Source organism: Melanotaenia boesemani, chromosome 13 (genome assembly GCF_017639745.1).
Source record: "Melanotaenia boesemani isolate fMelBoe1 chromosome 13, fMelBoe1.pri, whole genome shotgun sequence".
NCBI classification, from domain to species: Eukaryota; Metazoa; Chordata; class Actinopteri; order Atheriniformes; family Melanotaeniidae; genus Melanotaenia; species Melanotaenia boesemani.
Window position 1 is genome coordinate 7,388,992 of NC_055694.1, and position 17,248 is coordinate 7,406,239.

Genomic DNA, 17,248 nt, shown 5'->3' on the forward strand with positions numbered 1-17,248 from the left:
CCGAAGTTTAAAGAAGAAGAAGAAGAAAGAAAAAGTCTGGGGGATAAGCTTTTTCACTGGCAACCAAAATAGAGAAGCAGTGAGATATAGCCTGAGAAGAATTAAAAGAAAAATAACTGATACAGCACATTACGTTTAGAGAAACTGGCAGAGTGGGTCGATGTAGCAGCACATGGTGGCTGGACATTTCTTAGAACTTATAAGCCGAACCTACTAAAAACATTTTTTTTATTAAAGTGGACATAAAAATTACAAGTTTATTTTATAGGATCTGCTAGAAACTGATGTGGATGTTCTGTAAAATGTGATTAAATGTAGTTTACACCATTAAACCCACTGCAGATAGTGTGTAATGTGCACAGAGTCCAATTCAAGAATCACTTTGGACACAAAAATCATTGCAGTGAACATTCTCCTATCCTCATGCGATTTTCTTAAATCCTATTCTTCCATACTACAATAACTCTCCTCCCCTCAGTTTCCCTAAAGCTTACTATGACTGTGTGTCTGTTGAAATTCAGACGGTGACTTGACATACCAAGTGTTCTTGTGCAGCTGCATAACCCCGGGCACCCACTCAACACAAAACACAAATATTTTTTTGGCGTGTTTGTTTCTCGGCCTGAGATCACTGCCTTAAAGGACAATAGGAATTCTTATGTGTGTGTATGTAAACACAACACAAAAGCAGAAGTAAACACAAGAGAGAGAGAAGAGAAATTCGGGAATACCTTTAGGATTAAGCCTCTTTACTTCACCTCCAAGATGAGAAGTCCATTGTCATCTCTGAGGGGTTCATCTTGACATCCTGCATATTCCTACAATAATTAGAATAATATAATTATCCAAAAATGGCTTTGTAAACTGTAAAAACTTGAGTTACAATAATTAATTGTTTGTAAAAATCAACAATTTTATTTTCTCAACTGCAAGAACGTATTCAGTTTTATCATTAACAGTAATTATCTTTGGATTACAGGCCTTTTTTTTTTTTAGACAAAAAGACCACTATAAGTAGTGTTTGTCTTTCATTGTGCTGTTTTTATAGAAGTATTTACACACAGATGCAATATACTATTACATGGAATAAGCATGATGCATATAATGCCCTGTGTAAGCGCCATTTTTTGAGGCATATTATAAGTTAATGATTATTTGGATAAAAGTATATTTCATTTGAATATTTGTTTAATTCATAGAGTATTAATGAGGTTAAAAGTAATGAAGTAATTCATAGTCATTACATTACATTGATGTTACCATGTGTGAACGCTAGAGGGTACAATATCATTGTATGCACTTGAACTGTAGAAGAAGGGCCGGTGTTTTTTCTTTTCAATAAAGATGGACGGCGGAGCAACACGGTCGTTTTACCGTGTGCGACGACGTCTAGTTGTCCAACGCGTAAAACAGTCTACCGTCCATTCATTTTTAGAAGTGGTTATATTAAGAAGCATATGGAGCTACTAGAAATCAAAGAATAGCCATTACATTAAGTAAAACGACCTCGCTCAGCAAGAGAAGGAGCCCTTCGCCATGGAACTTCAATGGAGAAAGGACTGCAGCATGGTAACTAGCGAAAATAAGCCAAAAGAAGAAATATAAGACAGCCAGGAAGTTGTAGTCTTCGCCAGATGGCACTCAAGTAGAAAGCAATGCACGCTTTGTGTCATAGACTACTTTATTAGAGCTTTTGTTGAATATTTCGGCGTAACATAAAGCAAGATGGCGGATGACGAGACGCTAGAGACCAGGCAGAAGGAAAACACCTGCAGTACCGGCGATGGTCACAAGAGGGCACCAAAGTACACTGAAAAAGGACTGGAAGAGCACTTGCACAGACAAATGAATGTAAGAAGAACTAAACTTTCTCAACTGACTGCAAAAACGAACAAAATAAATGCTTTAATGAAAGACAATGAAGATCCAGACACTGTTGATGACCATTTAAATGAGTGCTCTAAACTTTTGAATGACTTTGATAAAGCAAATGAAGATGTGCTGCGACTGTTGTCACCAGATGAGAAAGAAGCTGATCAAACATATTGGTTCCTGCCTAAAAGGGAACATTTCAGCAATTTTATGGTCGATGTTGAGAAATGGACCATTTCAGCGAGACAACAGCAACAGGACGACGTAGGTCCAGACGACATTGCGTCGATGTCTACCAGGCAGCAGCAACAGGACGACGTGGGTCCAGACGACAGCGTGTCGATAGCAACTGCACCGAAGAAAAGGCCACCGAGTTCCTGCATCTCCGAGGGAAGGATCAGCAGCTGCTCGGCCAGATCCAAGGCTTCATCCACATCATCAGTACGCCACAAGGAACAAGCGGAAAGAGCTGCTTTACTTGCTAAGGCAGCATCACTGAAAGCAAAACAAGCTTTGGAAATGGAAGAGCTAAAGCTAAAGGCAAAGAAGGAGCAGCTTGAAATCGAGACGGCCATTGCTGCTTCTACAGCAAAAATAAAGGTATTGGAAGAGTGTGAGTACGAACAATGTGAGAATACGAGTACGACTCATCGTGAACCTACCACATTCAGTAGTTACCAGCAACCCAGTTTGCCCCTAGTTGTAACTAATGAACAGTTAAACACTCAAATCATTACCAGACCACAGCTAAATGTTAAACAAGAGAACCCTACCCAACAAGTGGAAAGTGACACTAGTGTTAATCTGTGTGAAGTAATGCTGAAACAAAATGACATCACTGAGTTGTTAGTTAAGCAGCAAAGACTCTCAAATTTACCGCAGAGAGATGTTCCCATCTTTAGTGGTGATCCTTTAGAGTTCAAACTCTTTCTTAGAGCCTTTGAACACACCATCAGTGATAAAACTGACAACGACAGTGACCGAATATACTATCTTGAGCAGTTTACTCGTGGTGAACCGAGAGACTTAGTCAGAAGTTGCCAACACATGAGCCCTCAGCAGGGATACAAAGAGGCAATGAAACTTTTGCAGTATCACTATGGCAATGAGATAAAGATAGCGACAGCTTACCTGAACAGAGCCGTTAATTGGCCTCAGGTAAAGGCAGATGATGCCAAAGCCCTTCACAGTTACTCCTTGTTTCTCACTGGTTGTAACAATGCTATGCAGGACATTAACCAACTTGAGGAGTTAGACAACCCCACCAATCTAAGAGTTATGGTTTCCAAGCTACCTCATAGGATGAGAGAAATGTGGAGAGTGTCTGCTTTTGATATTCAGGAAACATCTGGCAGGAGAGCTAGATTTTCAGATTTGGTTAGATTCCTGAACAGACAAGCTAAGATAGCATCAGATCCGTTATTTGGGGATATTAAAGATGCTAATGACAAAGGCAAGCAATACTTGAAAACGAACAAACCATTTAGACCAAAGGGCAGTGCATTTGCTACCAGCGTAGCCCTTGCCACAAAGGAAAGGTTGCCAGATAGCAATAAAGGCAACTTACGCCAAACTATTGAAGCATTTAAAAGACCTTGCACATATTGTGAGAAAGGCCACACACTAGCTGAATGTCAAAAAATCAGAAAACTGCCTCACAAAGAGAGAGTAGAGTTCCTTAAGGGAAAAGGACTATGTTTTTCATGCCTAAATCAGGGACATTTAAGTAAAGACTGTAAGAAACGAATCCAATGTGACTACTGTCCTAAAAGACATCCAAGCATGCTTCATTATGCTAAGGCAGAGGATGAAACAGTAGAACACAAAGCTAACAATGACATCGAAAATGCTGATACTGAAGTCCCCAGCCCTATCCCTATTACAGGCGGAACTTGTGGTGCTACCGGGGCCGGTAATAACAGTTGTGTCTTGGCTATTGTCCCAGTTCATGTTAAGCTAAAGAAAAACAACAAAACAGTCAAGACTTATGCGTTTTTGGACAATGGTAGCGAAGCAACATTTTGCTCTGAGAAACTAATGAGACAGCTTGGCACAGAAGGCAAGAAAACTCAGATTCTTCTCCGCACAATGGGTCAGAAAAAGTTAGAGCCAAGTTACTTAGTTTCAGGCTTAGAAGTTTGTGGTGTGAAAGAAAATGTCTATGTAGACTTACCTGATGCTTACACGCATAGAGACATTCCAGTGACGAAAGATAGCATTCCTGTGCAAAGAGATTTAGAAAAGTGGCCATACCTGCATGGAGTAGAGCTTCCTGAAATAGATGCAGAGGTTGGACTTTTGATAGGGTCAAATGCTCACAAGGCAATGGAGCCATGGGAAATTATCCATAGTGTAGACAATGGTCCTTATGCTGTCCGCACGATCCTTGGCTGGGTCATCAATGGACCACTGAAAGGAAAAGACTTTGAAAATGAGCAAAGTGCTTCTGTAAATCGCATCTCAATGTCAGAAGTAGAAACAATGTGTCTGCAGCAGTTTAATCATGACTTTCCAGAAAGGGCATGTGAAGAGCGGCATGAGATGTCGCGAGAGGATATTCAGTTCATGAACTCTGTCAAAGAGACTGTTAAAAAGGCTGATGGGCATCATAGCATAGGCCTACCACTTAGAAATAAGTCAGTCACACTACCTAACAATCGTACTCTAGTTTTGCAAAGAGCAGAAAACCTCAAAAGAAAGCTGCTTAAAAATAGAGACTTTCACAATGAGTACAATGCATTCATGTCTGACCTACTGAACAAAGGCTACGCAGTACCTGTTCCTCAAGAACAGCTTGATCGTAACGACGGGAGAGTATGGTACATACCCCATCACGGTGTGTACCACCCGCAGAAAAGAAAACTCCGTGTAGTTTTTGATTGTGCAGCATCTTATCAGGGCAAGTCACTGAACGCAGAACTTTTACAAGGTCCTGACTTAACTAACACACTAGTCGGAGTGTTGACTCGTTTTAGACATGACCACGTTGCCTTAATGTCAGACATAGAGGCTATGTATCACCAGGTTCAGGTACCACCAGAAGACACTGATCTGTTGCGCTTCCTCTGGTGGCCTGAAGGCGATTTGAGCAAACCATTGCAAGAGTTCAAGATGACTGTACATTTGTTCGGGGCAACATCCTCACCTAGTTGCGCGAACTATGCGTTAAAGAGAACAGCAGAGGATGCCGCAGTTGAAGTGGCACCTATGGCAGTTAGTGCAGTACTTGACAATTTCTATGTAGACGATTGTCTCTTGTCAGTGTCAAATGAAAGTGAGGCTTGCACCATGGTTAAAGAATTAACAGAGCTGTGTGCTAGTGGAGGTTTCCGTCTTACCAAGTGGAACAGTAATAGCAGAGCTGTTCTAGCCTCCATCCCTGAAACAGAAAGAGCATCAGAGATTAAAGCACTAGATCTGTGTCATGATACACTACCAGATGAACGAGTCTTAGGAGTTAACTGGTGCATTGAGACAGACTCTTTCAAAATCAAAATCAATGCAAAACCAATGATACAAACGAGAAGGGGCATTTTGTCATTCGTGAGTTCAATATATGACCCCTTAGGTTTTTTGTCCCCAGTTATTCTGCCAGCTAAAACGATCTTGCAGGAGCTGTGTGGGAAGAAATTCTCTTGGGACGAGGACATTCCTGTAGACTTGACTCGGAAGTCACTGGTGTGGCTTTCGGACTTTATGAAATTACAAGGATTCACAGTTGATAGGTGTTTCAAACCAGAAAGTTTTGGAGCTGTAACATCAGCACAACTGCATCACTTCGCGGACGCGAGTGAAAAAGGTTACGGTGTGGTTACTTACCTTAGAGTCACTAATGAGAAAGGTAAAGTCCACTGTTCGTTTGTAATAGGCAAGTCAAGAGTATCACCCTTGAAACAAACTACTATTCCCAGATTAGAGCTAACAGCGGCTGCTGTAGCAGTAAAAATGGACAAACTAATGACAAATGAGCTAAAAATGCCACTTGAAAAATCCATGTTCTGGACTGACAGTACCACAGTGTTGCGATACATCGCCAATGACAGTGCCAGATTTAAGACTTTTGTTGCGAATAGAGTATCGCTTATCAGAGACCATTCCAATCCTAGTCAGTGGAAGTATGTAAACACAGAGTTAAATCCTGCTGACAGTGCATCTAGGGGAATGAAGGCAGGCGAGTTCATTGCAAGTAAATGCTGGATTAAAGGACCAGACTTTCTATCTAAAGATGTTAAACATTGGCCTGTCTCTCCAATACACTCAATGGACATACATAATGATGCAGAAGTAAAGGTGATGAGTGTGAATGTTGTTAGCACACAAACAAATCCTCTTGTCAAGTTTATTTCATATTACTCAGATTGGCACAAGTTAAAAAGGGCTGTCGCCTGGATGTTGAGGTTTAAACAGTTGCTTCAGAAGCTGTGTCATGAGAGAAACACTTTGTCACAAGTCGACACAAACATGCAAAAGACTGTAACTAAAAATGAGTCTCATCTAACAGTTGAAGAGCTAGAGAATGCAGAAACAGAGATCATTAAGTTTAGTCAAAGTCAAACGTTTGGAGATGAGATTTTAACTTTACAAAAAGGAGGAAAGATCAAAAGAACCAGCCATATTGTAAAGCTAGATCCTGTGCTGGACAATGGGGTCTTAAGAGTAGGTGGCAGGTTACATAAGTCAGCTTTACCATTCAATGTGAAACATCCAGTCATACTTCATCAAAACCACCATGTGTCTATTCTGATTCTCAGACACATTCACAAGCAAACAGGACATAGTGGAAGAAACTTTATGTTGTCAAAACTAAGGGAGAAATACTGGATTCCCAAAGCAGATTCAGCTCTGAGGAAAATACTGTCAAAATGTGTTCAATGCAGAATGTTGTCAGGCAAACCTGGTGAACAGAGAATGGCAAGTTTGCCACAGGATCGCTTGGTTCCGGACAACCCCCCTTTCACTAATGTTGGAATAGACTATTTTGGACCTTTCGAGATTAAATGTGGTCGTGGTTATGTCAAACGCTATGGTGTTTTGTTTACATGTCTTACCACAAGAGCTATACACATAGAGGTTGCTCATTCACTTGAAACAGACACTTGCATTAACGCTTTTAGAAGGTTTGTAGCTAGGAGGGGCCAAGTTTCTGTTATGAGGTCAGATAATGGTACGAATCTAGTGGGGGCGGAGAAAGAAATGCGTGAAGCAATCAAAAATTGGAATCAGTCTAAAATCTCAGACTCACTTCTTCAAAAAGGTGTCACATGGATATTCAATCCACCTGCAGGATCTCACTTCGGTGGGATTTGGGAAAGACAGATACGTTCTGTTAGAAAGATTCTGACACAGTTACTCAGACAACAGACTCTTGATGATGAGCGTCTCCACACTTTGTTTTGTGAAGTGGAGTCTATTGTCAATGATCGTCCTATTACCAGAGTGTCTAATGATGTAGGTGATATAGAGGCACTAACGCCTAATCATTTGCTTCTTATGAAAAGACAACCAATGTTGCCACCTGGACTGTTTCAAAAAGAGGACTTGTACTCAAAAAGGAGATGGCGACAGGTCCAGTACTTGTCAGATATTTTTTGGAAACGTTGGTCCAAAGAGTATCTACCACTTTTACAAGAGAGACAAAAATGGTTAAATGTGAAAAGAAATCTGAAACCAGGAGATGTTGTTCTTATAGTAGACGACAGTGCTCCCAGAGGTTCATGGTTAATGGCAAAAGTTGAAAAAACCATCTGTGATGCTAAAGGTCTTGTAAGAAGGGTCTTAGTTAAGACTAAAAGTAGTGTTTTGGAAAGACCAGTAGACAAATTGTGTCTTTTGCTTGAAATGGATGAGTAATGTATTTTTGTTTGAAGCCATAAAAATGTGTAATAAGAGATGCATGTTTTGGTTTATAAAATGACTTTAAATGTCGCTTTTTGTTAAGAGTGTAATTGTTATGCTCCAGCAGTAACAATTAGGGGCCGGAATGTAAGCGCCATTTTTTGAGGCATATTATAAGTTAATGATTATTTGGATAAAAGTATATTTCATTTGAATATTTGTTTAATTCATAGAGTATTAATGAGGTTAAAAGTAATGAAGTAATTCATAGTCATTACATTACATTGATGTTACCATGTGTGAACGCTAGAGGGTACAATATCATTGTATGCACTTGAACTGTAGAAGAAGGGCCGGTGTTTTTTCTTTTCAATAAAGATGGACGGCGGAGCAACACGGTCGTTTTACCGTGTGCGACGACGTCTAGTTGTCCAACGCGTAAAACAGTCTACCGTCCATTCATTTTTAGAAGTGGTTATATTAAGAAGCATATGGAGCTACTAGAAATCAAAGAATAGCCATTACACCCTGTATATAATGCAATGTATTCCTGCATAAAGAAAAATATACTTATGAGAGGTGATGGACAAATTGCTGTGGTTGGATTCTTACATACACTTGTAATATATGTGAGCATGATTATGGCAAAAGCGTTACCACAAACCTTTGTAATTAAACTCTCCTTTAATTAATCTTTTGGGCATGGGGCAACACAAGCTCCAGTCTTGTCACTAACAGGAAATTTAGTAGATTCTAAGAATAAGATGACAATTTATAATTTATTTAACCAATAAATTAATAATCTGTAGGGGTTTATTTTCATTTCAGTCTTATATGTTTGATTTCTAACTGCATGTTCTAATTTAGGAATGGAAAGAGTTCCTGGGTGCTGCTTCACAGCTGTGTGAAATAGTCCGAACGTGATTTTAAGAGTTACAAGGTCGTTGCTTTGCTGTGCAAGAGTTTACTGCCCATAACTCATAGGTTTTCACTGTGTTTCCATATTTACGAACATCAACAAAAAGTGATGTTTGTCAAACTGTGAGGGCATGACCCAAGTTTTTTCATACTAATGTTATGATGCCCTCTAGTGGTAACAAACACACAGAACAACTACAAGGTTTAAGTACACAGTTAGTTAGATTAAGTTAAATCTTGCTGTGTGACACTGGGTGGCACCATTCAAAAAATGCTCTTAAATAACGTCCTGGAAGGTTAATCTCTAAATTTCACAATGCAGTGGTGCTTCTTCTGGGTAATTAAATACATATCCTCTGTTAAAATTAGTGGCCACGATTACACTATTAAGAACACAGTCTGACTTGGGTTTATTCAGCTATGATAATCAAGAGCATGAAGAGGCTGTAGCTTCTTTGTGTGTGTGTGTGTGTGTGTGTGTGTGTGTGTGTGTGTGTGTGTGTGTGTGTGTGTGTGTGTGTGTGTGTGCACAAATGAATGTTTGACTGTCTTTGACAGCATTAGTGGTTCAAACAATTCTTTCTCATCCTCTTTTTCATTTTCTCAGCTCCACTTTTCATTTAATTATGGGTTTACAATAAAAAGCTTTTAAAAATAGATTCACATAATAGATCACAGAATTTAGAATTGTGATAACTGTAATTATACCCTGCTTCTGGGGGCTATGACCTTTAATTTTTAGCTATTTTTTTATTTTTAGCTAGCTATTACTATTAAGCTATATCAGTATCAAATAAATAAACTCTTCACAATAATCATAGCTAAATGACATCATGAGACCACACACACCTAAAGACACTGAACAAAACAACAGGCTGTGCGCATGCAGTCTTGTTGCCTTTCATAATGCCCCAATTCTGTTGTTGTTGTTGTTGTTGTTTACCAACTTCAAATTTAACCCAAACGCCGCGGCAGGCTAAGAGATGAGGCTTTATATCAAAGACGCGTCACGTAAAACCAGTGCACTTGTCACAATGTTTTATTTTTCTTTATCCATATCACAATGTTAAAAAGCAGACACTTACTTCCATTAATGCTGTTCCAGATGTGTAAGGATATATAAAACAGGGCATTTAGATTAAGTTGATAGTATAGACAATGACTGTGACGGTTAATAGAAAATTTCTCCTCAAGCTCGCCCTGCCCCCATGCTCCAGGCCCAAAACCGACACAGGTGAGCATAACCATTAATGACGATAACACACCCACAGTGCCTCCCACAGTCACCGGTGATGCCACCATGCGTGTGCACACATAAGTTATATAGGAAAATAAATAATCTGACATATGGCTCCTACAGTTGTTGTTGTTGTTATATTCACATGGATACAGTTTATTTATTACCACAGAAAAAAAATAGATGAGAGAAGGTGTTTGCGTTTTCCAGTTTCACCAGGCGTCCTTGTTGAAGTCAGCAGAGATTGGCTTTTGACAACAGCCAACAATTCCTCTTTTCAGACTGTGGAGGGAAACAGAAGATTCACAATGGCCCTATTTTATTATTATTATTATTATATTTTTATTATTATTATTATGTTTTCTTATCAATAAAGCAACTAGCGACAAAATCTAGTGACTTTTTCTTTTAGACTTTTGGAGACTGACGTGATTGAAAGTAGTTTATTCTTCTCAATTATGACTGGGTGATGGGCAGACCCCTCCCCTGTCCAAAAGCACTCAGAAGAGGCTTGGTCCTCACCAGCATCAGCTGCAGCTCCCAGCTGCATTCAGAGCTGAAAATGATCACCGGTTTTATCACCAGGCTGAAAATGAAACGTACAAAGCTGCTGCTGGATGATCCCACGCTGACTTACCGTCGGGTGGTAATGTCTATTAATGAAGAGTGTGAACAAAAATATTTAAAAAGTTAAAAGTGTTGTGACATGTTCCAAACTCCTAATAAAAAACAGCTACAACTGATTAAAAAAATAATAAAATACAAAGAAAATATTGATCAATTATTTGTTTATTTTTTATTTTTATCTTATTTTATTTTTCTAAAAATAGTTTTCTAAACTATTTTTGCCTATCCCACGACATCCCTCTGCACGGTAGCATCCATTACAGCTATAAGCACAAGGATGATTATGCTAATTGACGATGACGTCATTTAGGAACTTTTAGGATAGCCAATAGTTACCTTTCTTACTGAGGAGTTGGCAACAGCGGTTGTCAAAACGCGGTGAAATTAAAGAAGATAAGGTATGCTATTCCGCTGATGTTGGAGGAGCTCTCTTCTTGTGTGAAATTAATTTAAATAACTATTTTTGCTTTCATCAAACTTTTTGAATGTATCAAAGATTACTCACCCATAATGTTTTGGCCCGTCAACCGAGGCAACTAGCTATGCAGCCACCGCTAACATTAGCTGACTTTGACCTAGAAGTCATAGTTGCGTAGGTATAATTAGCACTAGCTGCACTGAAAAAAAATAAAAAATAACTTAGCATTCTCAGGTAGTTTAATGTTTCGCCAGTTAACATTGTTAAGATTAGTAAAATAAACTCTTCTCTCTCTCTCTTTTTTTTTTTTTTTTTTTCTTTTTTTTTCTCATAGGTGACACCTACCTTACCAACATGGTGTTCTATGTCCAACATTTTACATCCCATCGGGGCTCTTTGGCTAAAATCTGGTTGGCAGCGCATTGGGAGAGGAAGCTCACCAAGGCCCACATATTTGAATGCAACTTGGAAACAACCATCAGAGACATAATTTCCCCAAAGGTAAACTTTTATAAAACTCATTACTAAAACCTCACATTGTTCGTTGACAGCGTTGTTTGAGATGTGACTGTGTGGTCTTTGTAGATTAACATTGGTTTGCGGACTTCTAGTCATCTACTCCTTGGTGTGGTCAGGATCTACTCCAGAAAAGCAAAGTATCTCCTTGCAGACTGCAATGATGCCCTGGTCAGAATTAAAATGGCATTCAGGCCAGGTAAACAACCTGTTTGCTTTGGTCGTGTTTGCTCTGTTCGTAGTTGTGGTAGATTGGTTACTTTTGGGACATTAGATATCATTTTAGTATAAAATATTTAATATGAAATATTTTTGGTTTCAATACATATGCTGAGAAGGTGGCTTTGCAATTTGCAAAAATTGTGTTTTTGGTATATATAATACATCATACTTCAATTTACATCCACACAGATACATGCTCATGAAGCTAGACTTGACTCATTTGGCAGATTTATTTAGGTTTTATTGAGACTGCTTTAGAGAAGTGCTTATTTAGCCCTGTGGTAATTTTGGAGGTTGTATTTTGTGATGCAGAAACAAAAAAAGAAACAAGTCTTTAAAACAACAACAAAAAAAACAATTATAATATTTCTGAAGGGAAAATTTATCAGACAACTTTTTATGTAAGTCAGATAGTAATTGGCCTTAATGATGATTACAGCCAGAGGGGGATGGACATTAATAGCAATACTTCAGCTTAAGTTTATTAATGAGCAGAGGAATTACTTTTCATACCTATAAGTACGGTATAATGCCTCAAATTTTTGTCTTTGCTCCTTTTTTTTAACCTGTTTCAAAATATTTCCTCTTAAAAAAAATTAAAATACTGTTTTTTTTGTTCTCATTGTTTTTTCTTCTATTATTTGCACTGTTTCTTCTTTTTTTTACCAGGTCAGACAGATATGCCAGTGGATGGGCTTGAAGCCACAATTAAAGCTATTACTTTGAATGAAGATTTCACAACCTTTGATACCCAGCTGCCACATCCCAGGTGCTCTATTCTTCTCCTGTCCAACACATCCCAGTCTGTCATTCATATTCTTAACGCCACAGTTAGATAGGAAATTAATAAATAGTGGTGGTGGTGGTGGTGATAAGGGGGGCTGGGGGGGTCAACAGTTATGTAATTGGTCATATTTGAAAACATAAGACAGATTTTCTGTTTTAATTATTCAAATTATAGATTTTTTAATGGTTTGAGCATGAATGTTGTCCTTTGAATACCAATTATTTATTGAAACCTAATGAATGAGCACTCTGAACCCACACTCTGTTGTCCTCATGCTGGGACACCAGTGAAATAGATGTTGTGGACCACTTTTCCCTAAACCAGAGTCGTTTAGAGGAAATCACTCTGAGAGAGGATTTTGGAAAGGACTTTTTGAGCTTCACAGACATCGGTGAGGACCCAGTTGTTTTCACACGTTCTTAATCCCTAATTTGATGTAGCATTTTATGAACAGACAGCTGAGATCTAAAAATGAATTCTTTTTTTCCCAACCCTCTCATCTCTGCTGATGACTAGCAGATGAGTCACTTGGCCAGCCAGATGCACTGCTGGACCGGAGTTTCAAGAGCTTTGCAGAAACTGGAGACACCTTTGGAGATGAAGACAGAGAATACGATCTTCTTGGTAGACTGTAGAATTTATTTAATTTACCCCTTTTTGCCACATTTTTTTATCATAAAGAGCACAATTTACACAGAAAAGTTGGATCATAGTCTGGTTTACCTAAACAAGACCACTTGCTCAGCCCTCTTGTTAAATGTGGAAAAACACCTTCATTTTTTCCAAATTAATCAGCAGTGATGCATATTTGTAAGATTTACTTCATATAAGTCAAGATTAAGCTGCACTGTCTGTTCTTGTAAGCCATAAAACAACAGAGATTGAACTGGAAGTTACCGGTTTTCAGCAGTTAATTGCAGCTGCTTAGGATTCCGTCTTCTAAAATGTGACACAAAAGAATAAATAACCTCTGAAATAGAGTGGTCAGCTTTCCTATTATTCTACAGTAACAATAAATTAAACTAATAATTCCTGCAGTTGTCAAAAATCCTGTTTTTCTACAGATTACAATCAAATGTTAAAATATATTTTTTAATAAGCCGTGTCGTTTTTTATGGCAGTGGTTGCAGTGGTGGTGGTTTTTGCCTAATTGTTTTCATGAAAATGTACTTAAACTAATGCTTTCTGATCTTTTTACTCTAGATTTTCTGACAAACCCCAGTGATCATGCTGAGCTCATGGATTTCATCCTAGAAGAGCCTCAAAACCAAGAGAGCTCTACATTAATTGATCAGCATCAAATAGGTAAAGCTATTTTTCAATGCATCATAGTTCTCTTATCTTTACCTCCATCTCTTAATGGTCGTGGTTTTCTTTGACTCTACCCTGTTTTACAGATGCTGACAGTAGAGATCCTGTTCAGGCACAGACCCCCTCTCTAAATGAGACCACTCTGCTCGCGGATGAGGAGGTTGCCTTTGCCCTGGAGCCTGTGACCATCACTCGTATGCAAAAATTCAAACTTTGGTTCTATAATTCCCCAATAACTTTATTGATTTACAGTTTCAGTATACAAGACATCTGAAGACAGTTGCATTTAACGTTTTAGACCCCCCTCCCCGCCCATCCCGAGGCGATTTCACAACAGAGCCTGACACTTGGGAATAATTTCCCCCCCCCAAAAAAAAAGGTGGGAGGGGTGTTAGTACAACTAAATCAGTTTCAATAATAATCTGTAAAGAATGAGTAAATAAATACACACTTTAAAGCAGTCAAATTTACAAAGAGAAGGGTTTTATAAAATTATTACTACATGTCTGTATATTAGGTGCAAAGCTGACAAGATCAGTGTCAGGTGAATAATAAAAAATAGTAATAGTTCTGTTAGCCACAACACAATTATTTACAGCACAACACAATGACTAGATGCAAATGCTATAACATTGTCCTGTATGGACGTAGTTTATCAGAATACATTCGAAAATTAGCTATTTGTGGAGAAGGACTAATAGATATACCTAGAATGTCAGAAATAGATTTAGAAAAAAAGATCGCCAGTAGTTTAGACTATTTAGAACATGTGCGCTTCAAGGGACTTGGTAGCAGTTTGAGAAGTTTATCTTTACTGTAGTGCTACCTAAGGAGTACTTTAAATTAAATAATAGGAAGTCTGGTACATCTTTCGTTGCATAGAGATCTCCATATTGAGCACAGAAGAAGTCCATTTTGTGCCACACATGCGTAGGATCTTACAGAAAACCACATTTCATTTTAGCCTCTGCTTTTTATTTTTAGCAAACTCAGAAAAGAAGATTGGAAAGAGGAGACGCAAGCTGGTGGTGGACCGAACTAAAGAGCTAAGCAACGATTTCATCAAAGAGCAGCTTTCAGATTATTCAGACCTGGTTGCTCCTTTGGACATGGCCCCACCGACGGTGCCGCTCATGCAGTGGAAGGAAAGCGGAGGTGTTGACAAACTCTTTTCACAGCCATGTTCCACCGTAGTGAATCCACAAATAAAAGAGGTAAATGCCTGCTTCACTTTTTTGGCATGTAAAACTAAAACTAAATCACCAATAGTGAGTATTATGTCTTTAAATGTTGCCTTTGCAGATCTTTGCTAAAAAAATCTTCCAGGTGAGATATTATAGTGTGAATGAGGAGATAGAGGCACTTCGTCAAGAGAGGCAAGAAGGTAGTTAAGAAGTGAGAAAGTTATGTCTCTGATTGCTTTTTTATTGTATCACATGGGTTTTGCTCTGCCTCATTATGTCACAGCACACAGGGATCTGAGCGCCCTCTCCTCAAACATCAACAGCATTCATTTGTCATTCGATTCTGAAACGACACACAACGCCGAGCTGACAGCTCTTGACCACATGAACAACAACTGTGAGACTAATTCACAGTTTGCACAAGTACGTATTACACGTCAGGTTAACTGGAGGCCTCTTATTTAAAAAAAATCTTTATTAGTTTGTTTTTACCTCTTTTTTTGCACTGTGTGTCTATCAGGATGAAAACGGGTCAGAGTGCACTCATCCAGATCTTCCATCAGAGGACTCCATGTTTGTCCATCCATCTTGCCCGGTGCAGGACACACAGGACACACAGTCCACTTCCCTTCACACTCAGGTGCTCATGAGCTCACACAGCTACAAATAAAGATTTTCTCCGTCTGCTTCCACTTTCTGCCAACTTTCTTAGGATTGAAAGTGAAATGATGAGGGAAGATTGTGTGAAAATGGCCGGTACAGCCGGCAGGTTTTATTCTGTCAGCACGTAACAGATGGCAGGTGATAATTTCTTGTGCTGCCTTGGCAGTGGGCCCAGCATCACTGGCTGAAATATGTTGCTTTTCCAACCTGCAGTCTATGCTGGATAGCCAGGACTTTGAAGAAAGGAGGATAACCAGGCGAGCGCAGAAGCTTCTGAATGTTCTCAAAGTAAGGTTTAAAAAAAAAAAAAAAGTCTTCATTTATGTGAAGTCAGAACAATGCCTTTGTCAAGTCTGTGTATGTTTGTGTAACCATCTGCATTAGCTTTTTAAAATCTATAGTCATGGATTTAAATATGAAGAGAAAAGATCAGACGTGATGCTGCAAAATATGTGTCCACATTTCTTTCAGAGCCGAAGCACCAGTGAAGCCACATTTAGCCTGGGGGCACTATGTGATGGAGCCACCCGTGCCAAGGCCGCAACCACCTTCATCTGCCTTCTGGTCCTAAAAAAACAGCAGCACATTGACCTCCATCAGAGTGCTCCCTATGAGGACATCATTGTCACACCTGGACCCAATTTCTGCAATTAATGAAACATGTTAGCTTTGTAAAGTTCCCTCTTGGGTTCATCAGTGGTTCGCAGTCCTGGTTCTGATGGATCTTCCTCATGCATGAGTTGGTTTCTGGGCTTCAAAAAACAACTTTGTATGTCCTTGGCCATTTCTTTTCCCTTCAAGAGGATAGAGGACACTTTGAAAGCTCTTTGCTAGACTGTTTTTACGTACCTTGCCTCAGATGTTTCACAACTCTAAATATTTTAATCTGCACAATCTTTGTGTTTATTTATTCTTTTAATTGTTATTATATATTTACAGCATCTAGATTCATGCATCACTTCTGTTTGGACTTCACATTCCTGCATGCCTAGTTTGTTTTACACCCGTTTCTTTTCTGTATGTTACAAGCACAAGATCTTATAAGTCACCTCACTGTGAGACCCGTTCCACCCCAGGTGTCGCTTGAATTTCTGTTTCGTGTTTCTTTTTTTTTTTTCTTTTTTTTTTTTTTTTTGTGAGTGTGAAACACCAAATTGACAATTTATTATAAGCACATGTTTTAGAAGGGTTGTATTTTTGTTGCTCACGTTTGAGACACACTGTTCAAATAACACATCCTGGGAACCTATTCAGATTTGAAAGGAGTTGTGTCCCCTACCTAAACCCCGAAACTTAGTTGCACCTGCGCATTGCCACACTTTACCTCTACCGCCTAATTATGCAGAATTTTGCACTTGATCTTTTTTGTGCAGGTTCTGCTGCTCACATTAGGTGCAGGCCAGGATATTGTCTTCTCAAACAACTTTGCATCATATTGAGAGATGACTACTTTTCATAAAAGGCACAGGATTGACTACAGAGAACTTCAAATCTAACATTTTTGTTTAACACTAATTTTTGGAGGGTTATATTAATAGTGTTGAGACTTTGGTGTTTAAGCTGGTTGTGTGCTTTTTCTGGGGGTTTAAATAACTTATGTATGTCATTGTGGATTTTTATCAAAATAAATGTAATAATATATTAATTTTGGTATAATT

At 38.8% G+C, this 17,248-nt stretch overlaps 2 protein-coding genes across 6 annotated transcripts; both read left to right on the forward strand.

Moving 5' to 3' along the window:
• The first annotated feature begins 1,725 nt into the window (after positions 1–1,725).
• Positions 1,726–8,146, forward strand: LOC121651068. Its single transcript, XM_042002926.1, has 2 exons — positions 1,726–2,130; positions 2,185–8,146. The coding sequence occupies exons 1-2, from the start codon at positions 1,726–1,728 to the stop codon at positions 7,720–7,722; spliced, it is 5,943 nt and encodes a 1,980-aa protein (XP_041858860.1). The 3' UTR covers positions 7,723–8,146.
• rad21l1 (RAD21 cohesin complex component like 1) lies at positions 2,360–17,235 on the forward strand. 5 transcript variants are annotated; one of them, XM_042002929.1, is made up of 14 exons: positions 2,360–2,472; positions 11,242–11,408; positions 11,493–11,622; positions 12,315–12,414; positions 12,720–12,823; positions 12,949–13,056; positions 13,636–13,737; positions 13,830–13,937; positions 14,728–14,957; positions 15,046–15,127; positions 15,211–15,350; positions 15,448–15,567; positions 15,804–15,878; positions 16,062–17,235. In XM_042002929.1, the coding sequence occupies exons 2-14, from the start codon at positions 11,262–11,264 to the stop codon at positions 16,242–16,244; spliced, it is 1,629 nt and encodes a 542-aa protein (XP_041858863.1). In that variant the 5' UTR covers positions 2,360–2,472; positions 11,242–11,261; the 3' UTR covers positions 16,245–17,235. The 5 variants fall into 5 exon arrangements, with proteins under 5 accessions (XP_041858863.1, XP_041858861.1, XP_041858865.1 ...); XM_042002927.1 differs by lacking the exon at positions 2,360–2,472 and adding an exon at positions 10,814–10,887; XM_042002931.1 differs by lacking the exon at positions 2,360–2,472 and adding an exon at positions 10,814–10,887 and having other exon boundaries at positions 12,952–13,056.
• Positions 17,236–17,248: the final 13 nt, after the last annotated feature.

Excerpts from the sequence above, each read along its gene's own strand:
- LOC121651068 (XM_042002926.1), top strand. The coding sequence starts at position 1,726 with ATGGCGGATGACGAGACGCTAGAGACCAGGCAGAAGGAAAACACCTGC. Across the intron at positions 2,131-2,184 it reads CAGCGAGACAACAGCAACAG|GACGACGTGGGTCCAGACGA; the intron begins GACGACGTAGGT and ends CAGCAGCAACAG.
- rad21l1 (XM_042002929.1), top strand. The coding sequence starts at position 11,262 with ATGGTGTTCTATGTCCAACATTTTACATCCCATCGGGGCTCTTTGGCT. Across the intron at positions 12,824-12,948 it reads TTTGAGCTTCACAGACATCG|CAGATGAGTCACTTGGCCAG; the intron begins GTGAGGACCCAG and ends GCTGATGACTAG. Across the intron at positions 13,938-14,727 it reads GGAGCCTGTGACCATCACTC|CAAACTCAGAAAAGAAGATT; the intron begins GTATGCAAAAAT and ends TTTTATTTTTAG.